Consider the following 19,569-nt stretch of genomic DNA (forward strand, 5'->3'; position numbering starts at 1 on the left):
ACAAAGCACATCATTATGTAGATTAGCCTAGCTTATGTCTCTACACACAGCAATGTGATAGATATGTTTATGAAGGCTTTCTCATGAGAGAAGTTTGAAGCTTTTTACAAAGTTTTCGGCTTATGTCCATTTGGGGATTAATCAGCCACATGTTCACAGCATTACTATAGGAGGGATTTATAGCCCCATTTATATGGTAGTGATGTGTGGACGTAGGATAATGATGGGTTGGGACACTTTTCCCCTCCAAAGTTTTTTTTCCTTATACATGTTCACATCATTACTATAGGGGAGATTTGTAGTTGGTAGTGGTGTGTGGACGTATGCTAATGATGGGCTGGGGCATTGTTTCCCTCCTTCGAAGGTTTTTTCCCTCAAGCATGTTACACACGCTTATGAGTGAGTGTGTACATGCATGTTGCTTCTTTCTTTGTGCAAGTTCTACAAGAGTGGTACACTAGCCAATTTAGATCTCAAGTGATACTAACAAAGCATATAGGGAGCAATTATCAAGGAACCCTAGGAAAGTTAAGACATTGAGGTGGACGATAGCACAGTATGGATGTCGTTGGGCTACTAAAGAAGAGGCATATTTTAATGTTTTCAATGCGAAGGAGCAACCCAGCATGGTGGATGAGCAACGGAGCCTGGTGATGGAATGCTTAAGAATGGTAAAGGAACAACTAAGTAGTAGGGCAAAGGAACCAAAAGATTAATGGGATGGAGGAGCCATTGATCATCATGCAAAGGAGTCATTGATCAAGGAGATAGAGGAGCCACTAATCATTAGGATACGGGTCTTAAAGAGTAGCGAGGTGGAGGAGCCATGGCTGAACAAGTGAGGTGACAAAGAGCCCAACAAGGGAGGCTTCCATCAAAGAATAGCGAGATAGAGGAGCCACTAATCATTAGGATATAGGTTTTAAAGAGTAGCGAGGTGGAGGAGCCATGGCTAAACATGTGAGGTGACAAAGAGCCCAGCAAGGGAGGCTTCCATCAATAGAGACCCTCCTTCATAGATATATTTAAGGAGTTCACGTGGGAGATAAGCAACAATAACTTGTCCAATGAAGTTAACACCTATAGTGACATGAGATGGCCCCTACTACTCATAGGAGATTGGGGAAGAAAGTAAGTGTAGAAGGGTGTGTGTATAATGTGTCCACCAACCAATCCTACAATGAGTATGTATGCATACATATGCATGAGACACACACACACACAGAAGCATAATTATTTACGCACTTTTAAAATTAGCATTAGGGTCTTTATACTCTCAATGCAACAATGAAGCTGCATTAGGGTCTTTATACTCTCAATGCAACAATGAAGCTGCCCGCCATCCCAAATTGTGCCAATCACCTAGATTGTGTAAAGACCTAAGCCAAGTGTGGGCAGGAGTGCTCACATAACCCGGTTTGTAGTGTTATTTTCTCGGTTGGAATTTAGAAAATCTCGACTGGAATTTGACGTTGCCTTTCATTTTAAGGGTTGAAATTTGTACATTTTAGTTATAAACCCCGGCATTTGACGATTTCTAGTGATTTTCAAGCACAAATCTTTGTTAAGCCTAAACATTGCCTTTAATTTTAAGGGCTGAAAAAAAACATTTTTTTTCGAGCACTGGTGAGCAGGTTGTATGCATGCGTGGGAGGCAAAAAACAAGAGGAGGGGGAAGGAAGGGGGTGTGTTGCTACTTTCGAGGTTTTTTTTGGGTACGGCCATTAAAGTAGATTCAAACCTAGTACTGCTACGATGAGAGTCAATGGGCGCTGGCCATCGCCCTAGAGAAGGGGGCACTAAAGTAGATTCAAACCCAGAACCTCTACGATGGGCTCTATTGTCCTAGAGAATGGGCCACTAAGATTCAAACCCACTACAAGAATGAATGGGCGCCCTAGAGAATTGGATGGATGGGGCTAGGTCATATATTAAAGCCATGAGGACAAGTGGTGGCTAGCTTAGCAAGGGGAGGTCGCCAAACAAAGCGATGCTCTTGGGACTGCCGTTTCAAGGCTTCGTGGGCTTCGCCCCACAACAAGCCTTTCCACAACAAGCGTTTCAAGGCTTCGCCCCACAACAAGCCTTTCCCCCCCCCTTCCCCCCCCGCCCCCCCCACACTATATCATCGTCAACAAACTACCTCATTGTGTGCCCACCCATTTGGCTCTCCATCCCCTCCATCCCTCTCTCTCCGACCCTCCCCTCTCTCTAAGAGGCCATGGCAGCATCCCAGGCCCTCGCAAGCTCCTTTGCCTGCTTCGATGGCCTCAAAGCTTGCAGCCCTCCTGGCCGAGTTTCTGAGCCCTTGCCAAATATTAAAATGGGTATGCATCCTTCTCTCTTCTTCAATTGAATGCAATTAATGAGAGATAATCAGTTTTGGCAGAAATGCTGTCAATGCACTTGAAAAAAGCATAATCAGTTCTGGGTTGTAAGAGAGGAGTGCAATTAATGCATTCAAATGACATATATTTAGTCGTGGGAAGTAAGAAAAATGTCAATGAATGTAGGCATGGCACAAGGAATGATTAGTTTTGGAAGCAATGCATTCAATGCACAAGCATAATCAGTTTTGTGCAGTGCAATTAATGCATTCAAAAGGCATGATTAGTTGTGGGAAGTTCAAAAAATATTGCAAGGAATGTTCTAGAAGGCTTGCATGGCTCAAGGGATTTGCTTAAATCATTGCAATGACTGAAAGAAGACACACAGTTGCACTGGAGAAAGAGAAGAATGAATAAAAGAAGACATTTTCTGATTGAGTTAGCTATGCAATTTTGAAAGAATTGGTTCCTTAGGGGCTTAACACAGTATTAGGTTAGTTCATGATGCATGCAATTTAGTCCATGATACAATCTTGGGTTCATCCAACAACAAATGCATGTTGAGTCCTGCACTCTCTAGAGAGTCTTTGTGGGTTAATGAATAAGATTGGTTGATCAAACTAATAACATAGAGTTAAATGTAAGATCTAGATAGTTGAGATCCTTTTTGCAAGGCTCAACTGCTGAAAAGTACATGTTTTTTCCTTGCTTTTGCAGGCCCTAAAGCCACAACTAGAGGCATAAGGGCTATGGCTTCTCCCACAGCTTCCACACCAAAAAGAGAGACAGACCCAAAGAAGAGAGTGGTGATCACAGGTATGGGTCTTGTTTCTTGCTTTGGAAATGATATCGACGTATTCTATGATAAGCTTCTCGAAGGGAAGAGTGGTGTGGGCTACATTGACCGCTTCGATGCTTCCAACTACTCCACCAAGTTTGCTGGCCAAATCAAAGATTTTTCTGCCAAAGGCTACATTGATGGGAAGAACGATCGCCGCCTTGATGACTGTTTGAGATATTGCTTGGTCAGTGGAAAACGGGCCCTTGAGCATGCCGAGCTCGGAGGCGAGAAGCTTGGCAAGGTGATGCACTGCAGTCATTGTGCTGCTTCTTGATCTTATCTTATTTGCAAGAAATCTGCTTAGTGTTAAGCTCAAAAGGAGTCTGAATTTAGATGAAAACTTCCACTCAGGAATGACAGACACTTACTATGAATCTTTCTGTAAAAACATTAAGGATTCACAAACAACATGTGTTGATCTCAAGTTTATTTATTACCATGTGGTGTTGTTGCAGGTTAACAAACAACGTGTAGGTGTCTTAGTAGGCTCGGGAATGGGCGGCCTATCAGTTTTCTCAGATGGTGTGAAATCATTGGTAGAGAAAGGATACAAGAGAATCACACCTTTTTTCATTCCCTACTCCATCACAAACATGGCATCAGCCCTGTTGGCAATTGAGCTGGGATTGATGGGTCCGAACTACTCTATTTCAACAGCATGTGCCACAGCAAACTACTGCTTCTATGCTGCAGCTAACCATATTAGAAGAGGGGATGCAGATATAATGGTTGCAGGGGGCACGGAGGCAGCCATTGTCCCTGCTGGCTTGGGGGGTTTCATTGCTTGCAGAGCTTTGTCTTCAAGAAACGACAGCCCTGAAACGGCTTCCCGGCCTTGGGACAAAGAGCGGGAAGGCTTTGTGATGGGAGAAGGGGCTGGAGTGCTGGTAAGTAAAGTTTTCATGTCTGGTTTTTACTCTCTTTTTTGCAGGTGTTGCAGTTTTATGCTGTAGAGAGCCTTGGATTGAGACTTTAGTGGCAAATCTACTGTGTTTTTGTGCTGGAGGTAATGGAGAGCCTGGAGCATGCAATGAAGCGAGGGGCTCCTATAATTGCTGAGTATCTGGGGGGTGGCGTTACATGTGATGCTCACCATATGACCGACCCCAGGGCCGATGGTTTGGGCGTATCATCATGCATCGAACAAAGTCTTAAAGATGCTGGAGTGTCACCTGAAGAGGTGAGAAATTTCAGAATTTTTATCACACAGATTTAGATAAATATACATGCATTAGTAGAGGTTATTGTGTTGGATGTGTTTATAGTTTATAAGAAAATTTTATGTTTTGCAGGTAAATTACATCAATTGCCATGCCACTTCCACACTTGCTGGAGATCTGGCTGAGGTGAATGCCCTTAAGAAAGTGTTTAAAGAGTCTTCCGAGATCAAAATCAATGGTACAAAGGTACAAATCACTCTCTAAGAACCTGTACACATGTGAATAGATTTTATTTGTTGGAGTAAAGGAGTTTTTGGATGCGTAGAGAGAGGGACAGAGAGAATTCTTTTAGACAATTGCAAGAGACTTGAATTGTTGTAATTACTTGCCGATTGCCCTACATTGCTGCCCGAGTTTCTATCCTCTTGCTTGCTGGACTGTCCCCTCCTAGACCCCGGGCCTGGTTAAGGGGCTTAAAATGTCTTCCATTCTGCCTCACGTGATCCAGGTGTTCTCAACTGCAAGACTTACGGTTTGGTTCCAAATGCACTGTATTGGCTGTAAACACCTTCATGGAAGGTAATCATTGGTCCATGGCCCCACTGAAACAGAAGCTTACAATCCATGGAGACTCGAATTAGAGCCAATCTTTGGAAACACAATTGGCCTTAAATGCAAAGTATGGAGTAAAACCACAGACAAACCATTGCCCCCTTATCTTTTTGATGAGCATCCTCCATTGGTCAGCTAGCTGGCTGATTTGTTGGTCTCCCTCTGGTGGTGTGGGCCAGCCCCAGGCCTCCCACTCTAGGTCCATGTGGGCATTCCTCTACCCAGCCATCCACAAATTTGGTGTTCCACATTTGGTTTCCCACCAACATTTATCCGCGCTGTGTTCAGATCCATCTTCCCCAGTATATGCATGTGTGCTCATCCCAAATCCAAGAGGAGTCCAAGAGGTGGGTGCAAGAACTGGAGATGTGCCAGTTTTCCACACTAAAACTATGGGTCTTCTCTGCAAGCCTCCAAGTTGGATCACAAACTGATAAGTACGCCTTGGCCCTTGAAAGGTCCACCATCAATGCAAGGCCTTGGCCCTACCAGTAACCTCGTCATCTGTGCTTACTCACATGGAGCACTTTCTTTGGAAAACATTATTGACTCTTCTTTTAAAGAGAGATGATTATAGACAATTTCCTTGTAGTGCACTCCTTGTAAAATTCATCCTTTAAATATCAGTTTATGAAATTTAAGGTCATGATAGCTTGAAAATTTACATGCAGTCAATGATTGGGCATTGCTTGGGAGCAGCAGGCGGAATTGAAGCCATTGCGACAATCAAGGCTATCACAACTGGGTGGATACACCCCACAATTAATCAATTTGTAAGTATGAAGTGTGATTTTTTTGCATGTACTTCCATACATAAGAATAATACTCTTTTAAGTAAGAGTATATGTCTGTGTTGTAGAATCCGGAGCCCTCTGTCACATTTGATACCGTCCCCAATGTGAAAAAGCAACATGAGGTCAATGTTGGTAAGTTTTCTATGCTTGTATGTAAAATCAATGGGTGGTCTACATAAACACGAGAATATTATGTTTACTTTGCAATATATATGCAAGGTGTCTGGGTTCAAACTCATGCTCCATACTGGGCAGCTTGGTCTGAAAGCCACTCATGCCAACATCATCAAAATTCTTATCAAAGTGAAATAAAATGAATCTCCTAAGTGCTTCACTACTACTACATGTGTTTCTGGTAATGAGTAAGTTGGGCATTGAAATCTAATAATATGAGTTATGTTTAATTTGCAGGGATTTCTAACTCTTTTGGATTCGGAGGACATAACTCCGTCGTCGTCTTTGCTCCTTATGTTTGAACACATTTTTGTTGCGGGCATTTTATCCCATATAGTTAGAAGGGAGTACAGAGATCCATACACAAAAGCACCTTTGTCATCGTTGATAAAAAGCTTGAAGAGTGATTGATCATGAGTACTTAGTCCAATGTGACTGCTTTTCTTCTTGACATTTACACCACCATTTTGGGAATAAATTTGCTACTTATCCGATGCTTTTTCTTCATGCTATGTACACATATGCGGATGGGATTTCTGTTCAAATTAAATGCAACCCTACCTTATCTCAACTGCTGAGTACATATTTAGCATCTTTTTGAGTCGTAGGGATAACTAATCTTTAACGTAATCAGACACTCACATGAAGTGCTCAAGCTATGGTTATTGGCATACATCATGCAAAAGCTAGCCATAGCGATGGCTTGGGCCCCAGCACTCATGGATCCCCTCAATGTAAACTATTGCACTAGTTATTGTTGTCCTTGCATTAAGGAGCTGTAAATTTTGGATCCACTGCAAGGAAAGAGAGAAAATTTCAATGAGTAAACAAACACTTGTGGAGTATGCATTTGCATCATCTTGATCATGTTCAAACCTCAATATGCAGAAGCCAATATGCTAAACATATACAACTAGTGTTGCCCTCACATACGCTCCTCCATGTGATATGATTTCATCCTTATTATTTGTCACCAAAACAAGCGCAGTGCGTTTACATGTACAAACCCTTGTCGAAAATCCGAATTATTATGTGCAACTTTTCAAATATCAAGAATGGAGGAACATAAATGTCTTTATTTCATAGGACCAAGATAATGAAAAGGAAAAGTTTGGAATGGGGAATATCTGGAAGTTATTGCTTTCCCATGAACCCATGAAACCCAACAATTCTCTTCACCTCTCTTCAATGCTTGAATCCTTTTAAACCTCCACATTTTCTAGAGATTCTCATCTTTTGTGGTTGCATTTGAGAACAACTATTTCTTCCTTAATGGAAGGCAAAGAGCTCATGAGAAAAGAATAGCAAAATGCAGGTGTTCACTCAAAGGAATAAGGGTTTTAGGAAGAGAAAGAAGACTGAATATTTCAAGACTCATTAAGAGCAACAGGAAAAGAGCTTGCTATTACTAAAGGTTTCTTGACTGAATTTCAAGAGCAGAACCAAACAAAAACTACACATGGGAGCAATGCAGGCAGTATTTGCCTAGCACTGTTGCACCAACTTGATTTCTGGCTTTTCCTTGTGGCCAAAATTTTGTTGTACCAAGCACGAAGAAAAACTATCCTCTTGCCTTATTATGTTTTTCCTAGCTGCGCTGAAGATGGACAGCATTTGTTGCAATGATAGAGATGGCTGTCAATCCCGACAGCTAGAGTAGAGCCTGATCTCCTGGGCTCTGGGATTTGGTTCCCCATTCGATCGTCTCATCCCAGTGCTTCTGGAGCACACAGACAAAAGCAACCCCTAGAGGGCTGATTGGGGCATGTGCTTTCCCCTTTTACGAGCTCATGCCTGATCAATCATCAGCAGCCGTTATTATAGCCACCTGAAACAGCACACGTCAACATCTTGCCCTATAAAAGGGTAAAAGCTTGAGCTGCTGTGCCACGACAGCCTTTGTAAAATCGTTCTTGGGAGCCCTTGTTAGACATCATCCCCTTCTCGCTGGCTTCCTGTTTGATGTCCTATTTTAGCCTTTAGGGCTCACCATGTTAGCTAGAGGAGAGGCTGCTCACCCCTCGCATATGTTTTCCCATATTATTCCCCATTTTATAGAGTCTTGGGTATTTTCCTCAGTTGTGGAGGATTTATTCCCTCGTCGACTGCCTACATATGGGCATATATACAGCTAGCTTGCCTCCCTCACTCTTCACTGCTTGCTTGGCATTGTTTGCTGCAGTCCCTCACATACGAGGTTTTCTCCCCTCTTGCTTTGTGTCAAATCCCCATAGGATCTCCTCGTAGAACGCTCTTGGTACAAGACTCGAAACTTGCAAACAAACCAAACAAACGTGCAGAGGGTGCAGGCCTGACTCACCTCCCAACCTTGACAGCCGTGGGCAAGCCCACAAGTCTTGACTGTCCCCACCGAGCCACGAGCTGAGCTAACTAGATGGACATACCGACCAATCTCTACCACATGACGTCCTATACCACCACGAAGCTACCCTCGTGGGGCTCGAGATTACTGCCGGCCTCGGCTGCATGAAGCAAGTGCACGTCTGCACTAGATCCAGGCTCCTGACCATAGAGCTCTCACAAAGACACGCGAGACTCTATGAACTAATGACTAACCTTGGCCACCCTTTTATAGACTCTTGGTCGGTCATCGAGCGTCCACACTTGGACGCCCTCCCGTCCATACTAGGGTGCCCGCCTGTTAGTCTATCCCTAACTCAGCTCGCCAATCAGCCTGCCTAGCTCCAAGCTTCCCCAAACCTCGAAGCCAGTCTTGTGTGTGTGTAGCACACGGTAGATACACACTGTGCACATGACATACTCCCCTTCCTCTAAGAGCTCACTAAAAAGCCAGGGTAATCTCTCTGAAGAGTAGTCAATGTCTCCCATGTAGCGTCCTCCTTAACACGATCCTTCCATGTAGCATCCTCCTTAACACGATCCTTCCACTTGATCTTGTATTCCGTGATAAGCGTATTACGCAATCTTCTTTCACGAAATCCAAGAATCTTTTCAGGTTCGTGTGGAACAAATGTCATGTCCTCGACATCTATGATTTCTTGAGGAGTAACTAATTGATCTGTTCCATCCAACACTTCCTTAAGTCTACTGACATGAAACACATGATGAACTTTCACATGAGAAGGCAAATCTAATTCATATGCGACTGAACCAATCTGTCATGTAATACGAAATGGTCCACAATATCTAGGGGATAATTTCGAGACCGACCTATCCGTAAAGTCTCGGAATCTTTCTGAACTCGCAAATACACCATCGTTCCTTCAGAGAACTCTCTGGGTGAACGATGTCTATCAGAATAAATCTGTCTCGGTCTTGAGCACTTCTAATAGATTCCTTCGCAACTTGTAACATTTCTTGCATATCTTGCAAAAAATTACATGTTACATCATGCTAAAGTCCTCAGAATCCCACTAACATGTGATCTAAGTTGAAAACCATACATAAGCATGAAAGGACTGAAACCTGTACTCGTATGCTTAGTACTGTTATATGCAAATTATTCTAACATAGGAAGATAATCCTCCCATGAACTCTGTCTTTTGGATACATATGCTCGAAGCATATCCTCCAAAATCTGATTCACTCTTTCAGTCTGGCCATCAAATTGAGGATGATCTGAGAAACTCAAATTCAAAGTTGTTTCCAACTTCTCAAAAACAACTCTCCAAAAGTCTGTAGTAGCTGTAATGGTCTTCCGTGTCGGTAAAAATCCAGCCATTTTTTCAAGCGATCCATGACAACCCAAATAGAATCGTGGCCTTGACTTGTTCTTGGCAACCCGATAATAAAATCCATGGAAATACTTTCCCATTTATTACCTTGGATTTGCAAAGGATGCACCAACCCAGCCTGTCTAAAGCGTTCAGCTTTATTTGCTTGACAAACTTGACACTTGAGAACATAATCTTCTACACACCCTTTCACCTTTGGCCAATAAAAAGTGTGTTTCACTAACAATAATGTCATGTGTATCCCAAGGTGTACAGCAGAAGGGGCGTCGTGACACTCCTTAAGAATCTTGGACCTAATGTCCGGGATCTGTGGTACACAAATTTTGTCATTACGGAATAGTAAACCATTCCGAATCATCCACTGACCTCCTGCAGCAGCCTAAATGGTAAACTGCTCAGTCATTGAGTCTTGGTGAATCAATGAGCTCCCGTCCTGGATCTTCTGCCAAAATGGACCAAAATAACTATCAATCCTGCAAAGCCCTCTTAATGTGACTGAAATAAGTCAGTAGAAATCTTGGTGAACGACAAAGTATTCACCTCTCTAATTCGACTAAGCACATCTGCGACACTATTCATAGACCCTTTTCTATAACGAATCTCAAAATCAAAATCTTGCATTAATTCAACCCATCGAGCTTTCCTTCCTCTCAAATCATCAGCATCACACACATACTTGATTGACTGATGATCAGTCAAAGACCACAAACTTGGAGCCATATAAATAATGTCTCCAAACCTTGAGAGTGTGAATCACAGCATAAAGTTCCTTCTCAAGGGTTGGCCACCGAAATTGAGTGTCATCTAGCTTTTTACTTTCAAAAGCAATAGGTCTACCATCTTGAAATAGAGCAGTCCCGATTGCATAGTCACTGGCATCAGTTTCAAGAACATAAGGCCGACTAGGATCAGGTAATGCTAAGATAGGTGCTTCCTTGACTTTATCTTTCAAAAGTCTGAAGGCCATATCCAGATCGTTATTCCAAGTGATAGGCTGATTCGACTTATGTCCACAACCTTTCAACAATTCGGCCATCGGTAGTGTGAGCTGAGAGTACTCTCGCCCAGATTTCTGAAGAAAAACAACAAAACCGAGAAAAGAACGAAGTTGTTTCACTTCCACCAAAGCAAAGCTTTGCCTGAGAGGAAACCTGCTGCTAATTGGATCTTTTTGCCATCGTCATATGGATGAAACTGAAAATGGACTTGCCACTTATGTAGCCAACTGTCCACTATCTCTTTGGTACGCTGCTTTTGCTCGCCCCCCCAAACTGTTCCGGAGTAACATTGGGGCCTACAGAAGATGCCAAAGTATCCATACCCGAAAGAGTAGATAGGGTAGTGGTCAACAAAGAGATGGAGTTCTGTAAAGCCTGCATCTACGCAGCGATTTGTGCTTGACGTTCCGAGGAAGAAGCTTTGAGAGCAACTTTAAACTCTTGGAAATCTGATTTTGAAACAAAATCATCGAAAAGATCGCCATCAGTGGCTTCCGTTAGCCGGCAGGTCTTCACGTTCGGGAATGGGCTCCAACTCGGATTCTTGGGTCGACATCTTGAACAGGGCAAGGTGAGAGAAAAGTTTGATCTTGCACAAATAAGAACGCTAGAGAACTTGAGAGCTTGAGAGATGTGGTAAGAAGCCGCTTAAGGGAAATTTATAGGCTTCCCCAAAAGCTAACTTAGCTTTTGCTTTTGTGTTTTTTTTGCTATATATATATATATATATATATATATATATATATATATATATATATTTGGTTTTCTTAAAAAAATAAAAATAAAAATAAAAATAAACACTTAACAAAGCAATACTTGGGTTTTTAAAACCCTTTTACTAAGGTTCAGAAAAAAGATGAAAACAAAGCAAAGCAAGGCGTGGGTTTGTTTTTTTTTAATTTACGAAAGCTAAAAAAAACTCCACGCTGCGTTTGCTTTTCGCTAATTCCATCGCCGCCTTCATGCCACCCATTGGCTTGCCAACGCCGCCTGCTTACGACCGCTAGCCTGGTGTTGCCGCATGTGCACCTACCTGGCCCGACTGCTTGCGTGGCGCCTGAAGTTGCCACCCGAGTCGCCTACGTGTACAGCCATAAAGGCTATGACAGTCATACCCGACTGCCTACCTTCTTCGTCATAAAAGCTGCGCAACTCCTCAAGCCTCACACAGCTATTATGCGCCGCCACTTAGGCGCCACTTCTCTCTCTCTCTCTCTCTCTCACAAACATACAGCCGATTGGCTTTTTCCTCTTTTCTCTCTTCGAACTGTTCATACAGTTGCAAGAACACATCTAGCCCTTCTTCTTTGCAAAGCAAATTTTATGGAGTCAGGTATTTTTCCCAGTTGTGGAGGATTTATTCCCTCGTCAACTGCCTACGTATGGGCATATATATAGCTAGCTTGCCTCCCTCATTCTTCACTCCTTGCTTAGCATTGTTTGCTGCAGTCCCTCACATATGAGGTTTTCTCCCCTCTTGCTTTGTGTCAAATCCTCATAGGATCTCCTTGTAGAACGCTCTTGGTAAAAGACTCGAAACCTACAAACAAACCAAACAAACTTGAAGGGGGTGCAGGCCTGACTCACCTCCCAACCTTAACAGCCGTGGGCAAGCCCACAAGTCTTGGCTGTCCCCACCGACCCACGAGCTGAGCTAACTCGATGGACGTACCGCCCAATCTCTACCTCATGACGTCCCATACCACCACGAAGCTACCCTCGTGGGCCTCGAGACTACTGCCGGCCTCGGCTGCATGAAGCAAGTGCACGTCTGCACTAGATCGAGGCTCCTGACCATAGAGCTCTCACAAAGACACGCGAGACTCTATGAAATAATGACTAACCTTGGCCACTCTTTTATAGGCTCTTGGCCAGTCATCGGGCGTCCACATTTGGATGCCCGCCCGTCCATACTAGGGTGCCCGCCTGTTAGTCTATCCCTAACTCAGCTCGCCAATCAGCCTGCCTAGCTCCAAGCTTCCCAAAACCTCGAAGCTAGTCTTGTGTGCATGTAGCACACACTGTGCACATGACACTTGGGACATGTATTCCTTTTGGATGATGATATTGAGAGTAGGTTCTCACTTGTGTTTCCTCTCTCTCTCTCTCTCTCTCTCTCTCTCTCTCTCTCTCTCTCTCTCTCTCTCTCTCTCTCCTGTGTTTCCACTTTCCCTTCTTCTGCTACACATTCTATCATGGTATTGGAGCGTCGGTGATCTTCAGTGTTGGATGCTTCTAAAACCGATCCCGTCAAGTGGGAAGACTCCGTTGGACACCCTCACGCTTAATAGCACAACTTTAAAACCACAAATTTGAAATGGACAACTTAATACAACTTGAAATTGAAATGAAATGAAATGGAAAGATGGACACCAGCACTGGGGCCGGAACGGCCCGACCCCCCCCCCTCAATATATGATAGGCGTAGCCACCTGCTGAGGGAAATAGCCACCAGTTTGCAGAGTATAGCCGCCGATTGGAGGAGGATACTCAGCAGCCTGCACAGCATACAGTCAACTGTATGAGCAGTAGCGCAGCAGTTCGTGTAGTGTCGCTGCCTGGTCATACAAATACGCAGCAGCCTGGGAGAGAGAGAGTACACAGCCTGCAGTGCAGAGAGTACACAGCCGCCGGTTGGAGGAGGAAGAAGCAGTCGCCTGAACGAATACAACCACCTGCAGTCTTCGTGTGAAGATGGCGCCGTTTGTAAAAAAATTGAATACAAAAAGATGATCGCAAGCCTGTATACGATGGAGGTGATGGTTTCCTTTTGTAAGGTTTGGAGAGGGAGTTTAAACTAATAGTGCTGGCTGGCTCCCCACGCTTGCATGTGGGCGGCCAGCTCTAAGGGGGTGTGGGTAGGTGACCATGCACCCACCCCCCACACACACTTAAGTGGGGCTCCCCTCCTTGGCCCCTAAGTGGGTGCCCACTTTTAAGTGTGTGAACAAGTGACCTTATAAAACAAAAGGTTAGGATATGAAATATTAAAATAACATGTGCAATATACTTACCACCTGTTCACATGCACTAAAACTTGTCAGAAGACAGAGCAAACTTCACGACTCACTGGCAGGCGTCCCCGCTCAGTAAGTAACACGTCAAGCAGGCAAACACAAAAATACATGTCATGCGAAAACAATTTCAAACATGCAAAACATGTGTGCATGTGCAAATAGTAACATGGACATATCTCCCGTTCATGGAACAAGTACAAAATATTTGTCGGCACAAAAATGGCACGACGTAAAACATAAAAACCTGGTCTTCCTATGGAGTGACAGTCCCATAGGTAAGACACAGTTCCAGGCACGAGTCTTCCTATGGTGTGACAGTCCCATAGGCAAAACACGGCACAAATACTAGCTCTTCCATGGTGTGACAATCCCATGGGTTGAACAGTCCAGGTCATACACGGGTGGCACCAGTCTGGCTCCCGTCCATGTCAGCAAAATATTGGCTTCTTCACATGAGACACAAAATCTGGAGATGGACCAAATGGTCGGCCAATTGGTGACATCAAGCTTCCCAAAGGAGTTTTCTACACTCAAAGGGGACCCATCTCCAGCTACTTCACTTGAGGATCAGTTTCGAGAGCTGTTTTATATTTGTGGAGACTTTCTTCTGTGACAGGAGTTTACAGCTTTGGGAGGAGAGCAGTGATCTTTTCAGAGATCTTGAGCAAAGTTTATTTTGCCCGAGCCTGTGTTCTTTGTGGTGTTTGCAGAAAAAGGAGGGTGTTTTGCCCTTGAGGTGTGATCTTCTCACATGGATCATTTATTTGTTGCTGATTTTTTGGAACAGTCTTCTGCTCTATCAGTGATGCTTTTGAGGACTTTGATACAACTGAAGTTTATATTCCTGCTTCCCTTCCTCATTGTGAGGAGTCTACCTCTGCCTCTCTTTGTGATGCTTCTGAGGATGTCCCTCCCCCTGCCAGTTCTGTAGGTTTGTTGTTTTGGAGGATGGTTTTTGGCACCCAATGGGACGCTTTGGATCTGTGGTTGCTAACCGTCCCTAAGACACAATGGTACTTCCAAAGTTTTTTGGACTTGGAGAAAAATCAAGTTGGGCTTGTACCAATCTAACGCCGTTTTTTTCAGAGGGGGATGTGGAGTCCTTTCATCTTGCAATTCCCACCTTAGTGGTGTGTACTTATATACAACATTGGGCAACTCATGGTATGGAGTTTGGGCAGATGGACTCCATCTTTTCTACAAAGTCTTTACATCTTGCGATGTCAACCTTTTTTGAGGATGCTTTTGTACAACATTTGGCTACTCTTAGTACAGAGTTTGGAGCACATTAACTCTTTCTTTTGAGGGTGCCAGTGAGGAGCAATTCACTTCTCCCAGGATTGATTATATACAAGATCTAATCTTGGTTGGTTATGAGGTTTTTCATACCTTCTCCAGGCTGGATACACAACATTCGACTTCGGGGAGTGTTCTTACACTTGGGTTTGGAACCATTAGTTGGAGCAACACGTCGCAACCTACTTGGTTGTTTTCTTCCAGAGAAGCAGTGTACCTGGCAACTTGTTCTGTTGCTTTTGTAGCTGAGTTTTGTTGAGGAGATTGCTTGTGGAGCTTTCTTGGTACCTATTTCTATAGTCTTTCATCTTTGATCGAGAACGATGTCTTTGGCTTCTTGAAGTTCACTCAACATCCGATGCTGAGGGGGGTGTTAGACATCATCCTTTTTGGTGTCCTATTTTAGCCTCTAGGACTGACCATGTCAGCTAGAGGAGCTAGTCACCCCTCACATATGTTTTCCCATATTATTCCCCATTTTATGGAGTCTTAGGTACTTTTCCCAATCATGGAGGATTTATTCCCTAGTCAGTTGCCTACATATGGGCATATATATAACTGGCTTGCCTCTCTCATTCTTCACTGCTTGCTTAGCATTGTTTGATGCAATCCCTCATATACGAGGTTTTATCCCCTCTTGCTCAGGACATGTATTCCTTTTGGATGATGATATTGAGAGCAGGTTCTCACCTGTGTTTCCTCTCCATCTCTCTCTCTCACTCTCTCCTGCATTTCCACTTTCCCTTCTACCATTGCACATTCTATCAGCCCTTACAGCTACCCTTGAGAAGACAATGTTAAGTTTTGATGCCTTTTGAACCATGAGTTTGTTAGGCTCTTGCAAAGGGGGGCTGATATAAGCACGGACCTATGAGAGTGGCATTGCTTTTACCTTGCGACTGCTCAAGGTTTAAAGGAGTCCTAAGCTCTTGGACAACCTTGACACGGGCCTCAGGTTGAGTGGAACCTCAACTGGCCTGCACTAGGACTTGGTTAATAATTCCAGGTCCATGCTTATGCAATTACTTGAAATGGGAAACCCAATTCTAGTCTTCAATAGCAATCCATAATTCAGATCACATTTTAAAGCAATGTTCACATGATTCCACAACAAACCGTAAAAGGAACCACTCACCTGAAGCATGAAAAATACAGTCAATACAAATGGCCCGTTGGCACAAGAAAGAGCACAGGTAAAGGAGACTGATATCTAAAACCATCCTCAACAAAATGTCGTAACAATCATCATTACAAATCCCAACTGATCAGTTCCATGACTAAACACAGAGTAACAATCCAGGTTTGTACAAAGAGGAGAGGTTCTCACTCTAAAATTCTTGACGAGAGCTAACACAAGACTCAAGCAATCACTCCCTCTTCTAAATGCTTGAAGCCCATTAGCTGCACAGGATTCATAGCACAGACTGGCTTATAAAATCAACTCATATTTACACGAGCACACCCCTTGCAATCTATCCCCCAGTGTAGAATACACCATGAGAATAAATGCTACGTCTGCAAGAGGCTAAACGAGCTACGCAAGACAGACACAAGGTCTAGAGCTCTAGACTTCTCAATTCTGTTTCAGGAAAACAAAAAAGGCTCTCCTGCATCTTTGGATACAGGCAGGCAAATAAACCTCCTGTCATGTAATCATTCAGCCGTCCAGCTCTGCTCTACTGTGTCTCGGACACGTCTGTTGTACTCACGACGATTCTCACTGTACATGCGAGCAGCTTCTGAGTTTGCTGGTGAATTGGGGTTCGGGTCACACAACAACGACTGCAAAATACATCTCACATGGCTTACAAAAAGATCAACATAAACCAGAACATGTGGCATGAATGTGGACAATTAAGAATGCAGAATTCTCAACATACATTTAGCTAGACACAATACCTGAATTGAGGTAAGAATGGCAGCGACATCATAAATAGGGCTCCACTGATTTTGCAATATATCCAAACAAATGCTACCATCAGCATAGACTGCAAGAACAGCAAAAGGCCTCTTCATGGTTACAGATACAACCCAAACAAAGAATTGTGCCAAAACACAATAAGCAATCTCTGCAAAGCCATCAAAATTACAATCTGCACTGACAGCTACGCTTTCATCAAAGGAGTGCATCAAAATGCAGGCTACAACTCTTAACATAAACACTAGAAGAAGCTGCTAAACATGTAAAAGTTGAAATATGTAGAGCTAGTGCTATATTAGAAAGTCATGATAGAGAGAACAAAAAACTCACTATTGGGATGAAACATCTTGGACACAAAGCGCACTGTTGGTGGCTTGTTAGGGTAATCTTCAGTAAATTGCAGCGTCAACTTGAACGTACCTGGCAAGGACCAAAGATGCATTACCAGAACAATACACTTGCAATTTCAACATGAGAGAAATAATTGATGTGGAAGCAGAACGTCTCGACAGCCTAGCACTTACCTCCATCCCAAGGGGTATCATCAGGCCTGCAAAACAATGAGAACTCATGTAAATTACAAGATGGTCTAAAACATACACGTCAACATAACACATTTGCCACATCAACGAGGTGGTTTCTGTGCCGAAAGAAATAATTGTAGATTTAAAGTATAATATTTTGTTCTTAATGGTCTCCTGTAATGGTAATTTTTTTAAGTACGTTTTCATTCATCATGGCAGCAGCTGCCAGACCATAGATTGGAGCATCTTACTGGTCCTTCACGCAGAAATAATGAGATCCTACCTGTGTTTCTTATGCTGTGGTAGAGAAAAAACTACAAGGTTTTCATGAAAGTTGTTGGACCTAGAACAAACCAGACTAATTCCTTTTTGTTGTAACCTGACATGGAGGATTAAGGAATTCCGTGGCAGCCAAGTAGCTTTGATTTGAAGAAAAATTTGAAGAGGCATTGTAGAAAGAAAAGCTACTTGACCCATTTATTTAACTTCTCGACAAAAAAAAGAGGATTTCTAAACGAAAAGGGTGTTACTATACGCCTCAAAAGAGATAACTTGCTTGTCAGTAAAAGTAGGATCTAGGGTTATTTTAATGTACTGAAAAAATAGGGTTTTATGCGGACTTGCAGCAGCAGGGCTTTTGCAGGCGTTCTGGGCAGAGATGCCTGCAGGAGTAGAAAGTAGGGTTTCGGGTGATTTTCTGCGACAGATAGAGTGGATAACTCTCTGACAACAAAGTACGAACGGTCGGAGTTAGGGTTTCAGTGTGATGCTCTGCAGGTAGAGTTACGGTTTCCGTGTGATCTACAGCATGTAAGATCAGGATTGAGAGATGTACGGCAGGTAATATTGGGGTTTTGGCATGTTAAGAGGCTTCAGGGCGATGTTCTGAGTGATGAACGGCAGGTGAGATTCAGGGGTTAGGGATTGTGCAGGAGGAATTAGGGTTTCCGGGTGATGCACATTAGAATTTGCGGTGATGTATTGCAGCAGGGATGTGGCCGATCTTGGAAAAGTGAAGCAGAAGAAACACAGATCTGATGCAACGGAAGGGCAAGAACTCGCAACTTACCCGAAGATGACAGCGTTCCAGAGCATGATGTTATTGTCCTGCGGGGCTCCGCTGATGCCTGCGGGGGGGTCATGCTGCAGTCGCTTGAAATCTCGCATTAGGCGCTTGCGAGAGGGCGTCGACATGGCTCTTTGCCTGCAGAAAAAAACACAGACGCGCACACTCACAAGCAACAGAAAGAAGATGAAGAAGAAGAAACAGAAGAAGCGGTGATATATGGTGCATTTCAATTATTTATTCAATAATTTATTTATTGGAAAATAATGTAAATTATTTTGTAATTTCTGTTTTTCTGTTGGTGTGCCCTACTGTTGTGTCTTTTTGAATGTGTTTAGCCTGGCTTTTCATTCTTGACGTTCTCCCTTAACCAACCCACCACTACGCACGTCGGTAAGGGTCGTGTGTGGATGGGTTTGCTTGTTTGTGTGATGTGTGTCTTTAATATGGGTGCCAAATTTTAAAACACATTAACTAATTAGTTGCGGCAAGGGTAACCTTAGGCTCACGTTTATTAACGTCAGGGTTTCTTTCAAACCTCAGGCGAGTGACGTGTCGAGATTGTCTTGAATCTTCCCATAACCGCCTCGCCGCAGGTATAAAAGTGCTTTTTTCTTCTGGACAAAAGCCCCCAAGAGAGAGAGAGAGAGAGAGAGAGAGAGACTCTACACATTGTGGGGTTGATGGAATCCCTTAATATGGAATGATGTTGATTATTCTTATGCAATTGCTCCTTGCTATATTTGTGTGTTGTGCTTGGAGGATCATGTGTTTGGATGGGTTTGCTTGTTTGTGTGATGTATGGTGTGTGTCGGCATATGTATGCACGCACATGTATCTGTGTGTCAATGTTTAAAGTTTGAGCTTTTTGTTCATGCACGCTTTGTGTGTGCATGTGTATGTATGTAAATGCATGTGTGTGTGTGAGCACGTGCATGCATGTAAACTCATGTGTTAGTGCATTTGACTTAGATAAGTCTATGACCTCATAAAAGGTTGACTGGGTTTTTATCTAAAGATAGTCTTGACTAGCTAAAAAGAGTGATTCAAGAAGATCCACTAAAGCATAGGCCAAAAACTATTTTTATATATAACAAAGCTTCAATAGATTACATTTTGAAAC

At 43.3% G+C, this 19,569-nt stretch overlaps 2 protein-coding genes across 2 annotated transcripts; one reads left to right on the plus strand and one right to left on the minus strand.

Annotated features, from left to right (window-relative positions):
• The first annotated feature begins 1,960 nt into the window (after positions 1-1,960).
• Positions 1,961-6,479, plus strand: LOC147611608 (3-oxoacyl-[acyl-carrier-protein] synthase I, chloroplastic-like). The gene is made up of 8 exons (XM_086784677.1): positions 1,961-2,327; positions 3,045-3,409; positions 3,624-4,055; positions 4,175-4,348; positions 4,461-4,574; positions 5,612-5,713; positions 5,800-5,866; positions 6,146-6,479. The coding sequence occupies exons 1-8, from the start codon at positions 2,222-2,224 to the stop codon at positions 6,208-6,210; spliced, it is 1,425 nt and encodes a 474-aa protein (XP_086640803.1). The 5' UTR covers positions 1,961-2,221; the 3' UTR covers positions 6,211-6,479.
• A 9,660-nt stretch (positions 6,480-16,139) lies between these two features.
• Positions 16,140-18,652, minus strand: LOC147611609 (ubiquitin-conjugating enzyme E2 2-like). The gene is made up of 5 exons (XM_086784678.1): positions 18,450-18,652; positions 17,381-17,406; positions 17,187-17,276; positions 16,835-16,923; positions 16,140-16,717 (listed from the first exon to the last, which is right to left on the minus strand). Exons 1-5 carry the CDS (start codon positions 18,572-18,574, stop codon positions 16,589-16,591), a joined length of 459 nt encoding a protein of 152 aa, XP_086640804.1. The 5' UTR covers positions 18,575-18,652; the 3' UTR covers positions 16,140-16,588.
• Between the last annotated feature and the right edge of the window lie 917 nt (positions 18,653-19,569).

Source organism: Cibotium barometz, chromosome 47 (assembly GCF_041138505.1).
Source record: "Cibotium barometz isolate CiBa-2024 chromosome 47, ASM4113850v1, whole genome shotgun sequence".
NCBI classification, from domain to species: Eukaryota; Viridiplantae; Streptophyta; class Polypodiopsida; order Cyatheales; family Cibotiaceae; genus Cibotium; species Cibotium barometz.

Bases quoted from the DNA above. Each gene is read 5' to 3' on its own strand.
- LOC147611608 (XM_086784677.1), top strand. From the start codon at position 2,222: ATGGCAGCATCCCAGGCCCTCGCAAGCTCCTTTGCCTGCTTCGATGGC. The intron at 3,410-3,623 runs GTGATGCACTGC...GTGTTGTTGCAG, and splicing joins GAGGCGAGAAGCTTGGCAAG to GTTAACAAACAACGTGTAGG. The intron at 4,349-4,460 runs GTGAGAAATTTC...TATGTTTTGCAG, and splicing joins CTGGAGTGTCACCTGAAGAG to GTAAATTACATCAATTGCCA.
- LOC147611609 (XM_086784678.1), bottom strand. From the start codon at position 18,574: ATGTCGACGCCCTCTCGCAAGCGCCTAATGCGAGATTTCAAGCGACTG. The intron at 17,277-17,380 runs GTAAGTGCTAGG...GGTCCTTGCCAG, and splicing joins TGATACCCCTTGGGATGGAG to GTACGTTCAAGTTGACGCTG. The intron at 16,924-17,186 runs GTGAGTTTTTTG...CTGTTCTTGCAG, and splicing joins CAAGATGTTTCATCCCAATA to TCTATGCTGATGGTAGCATT.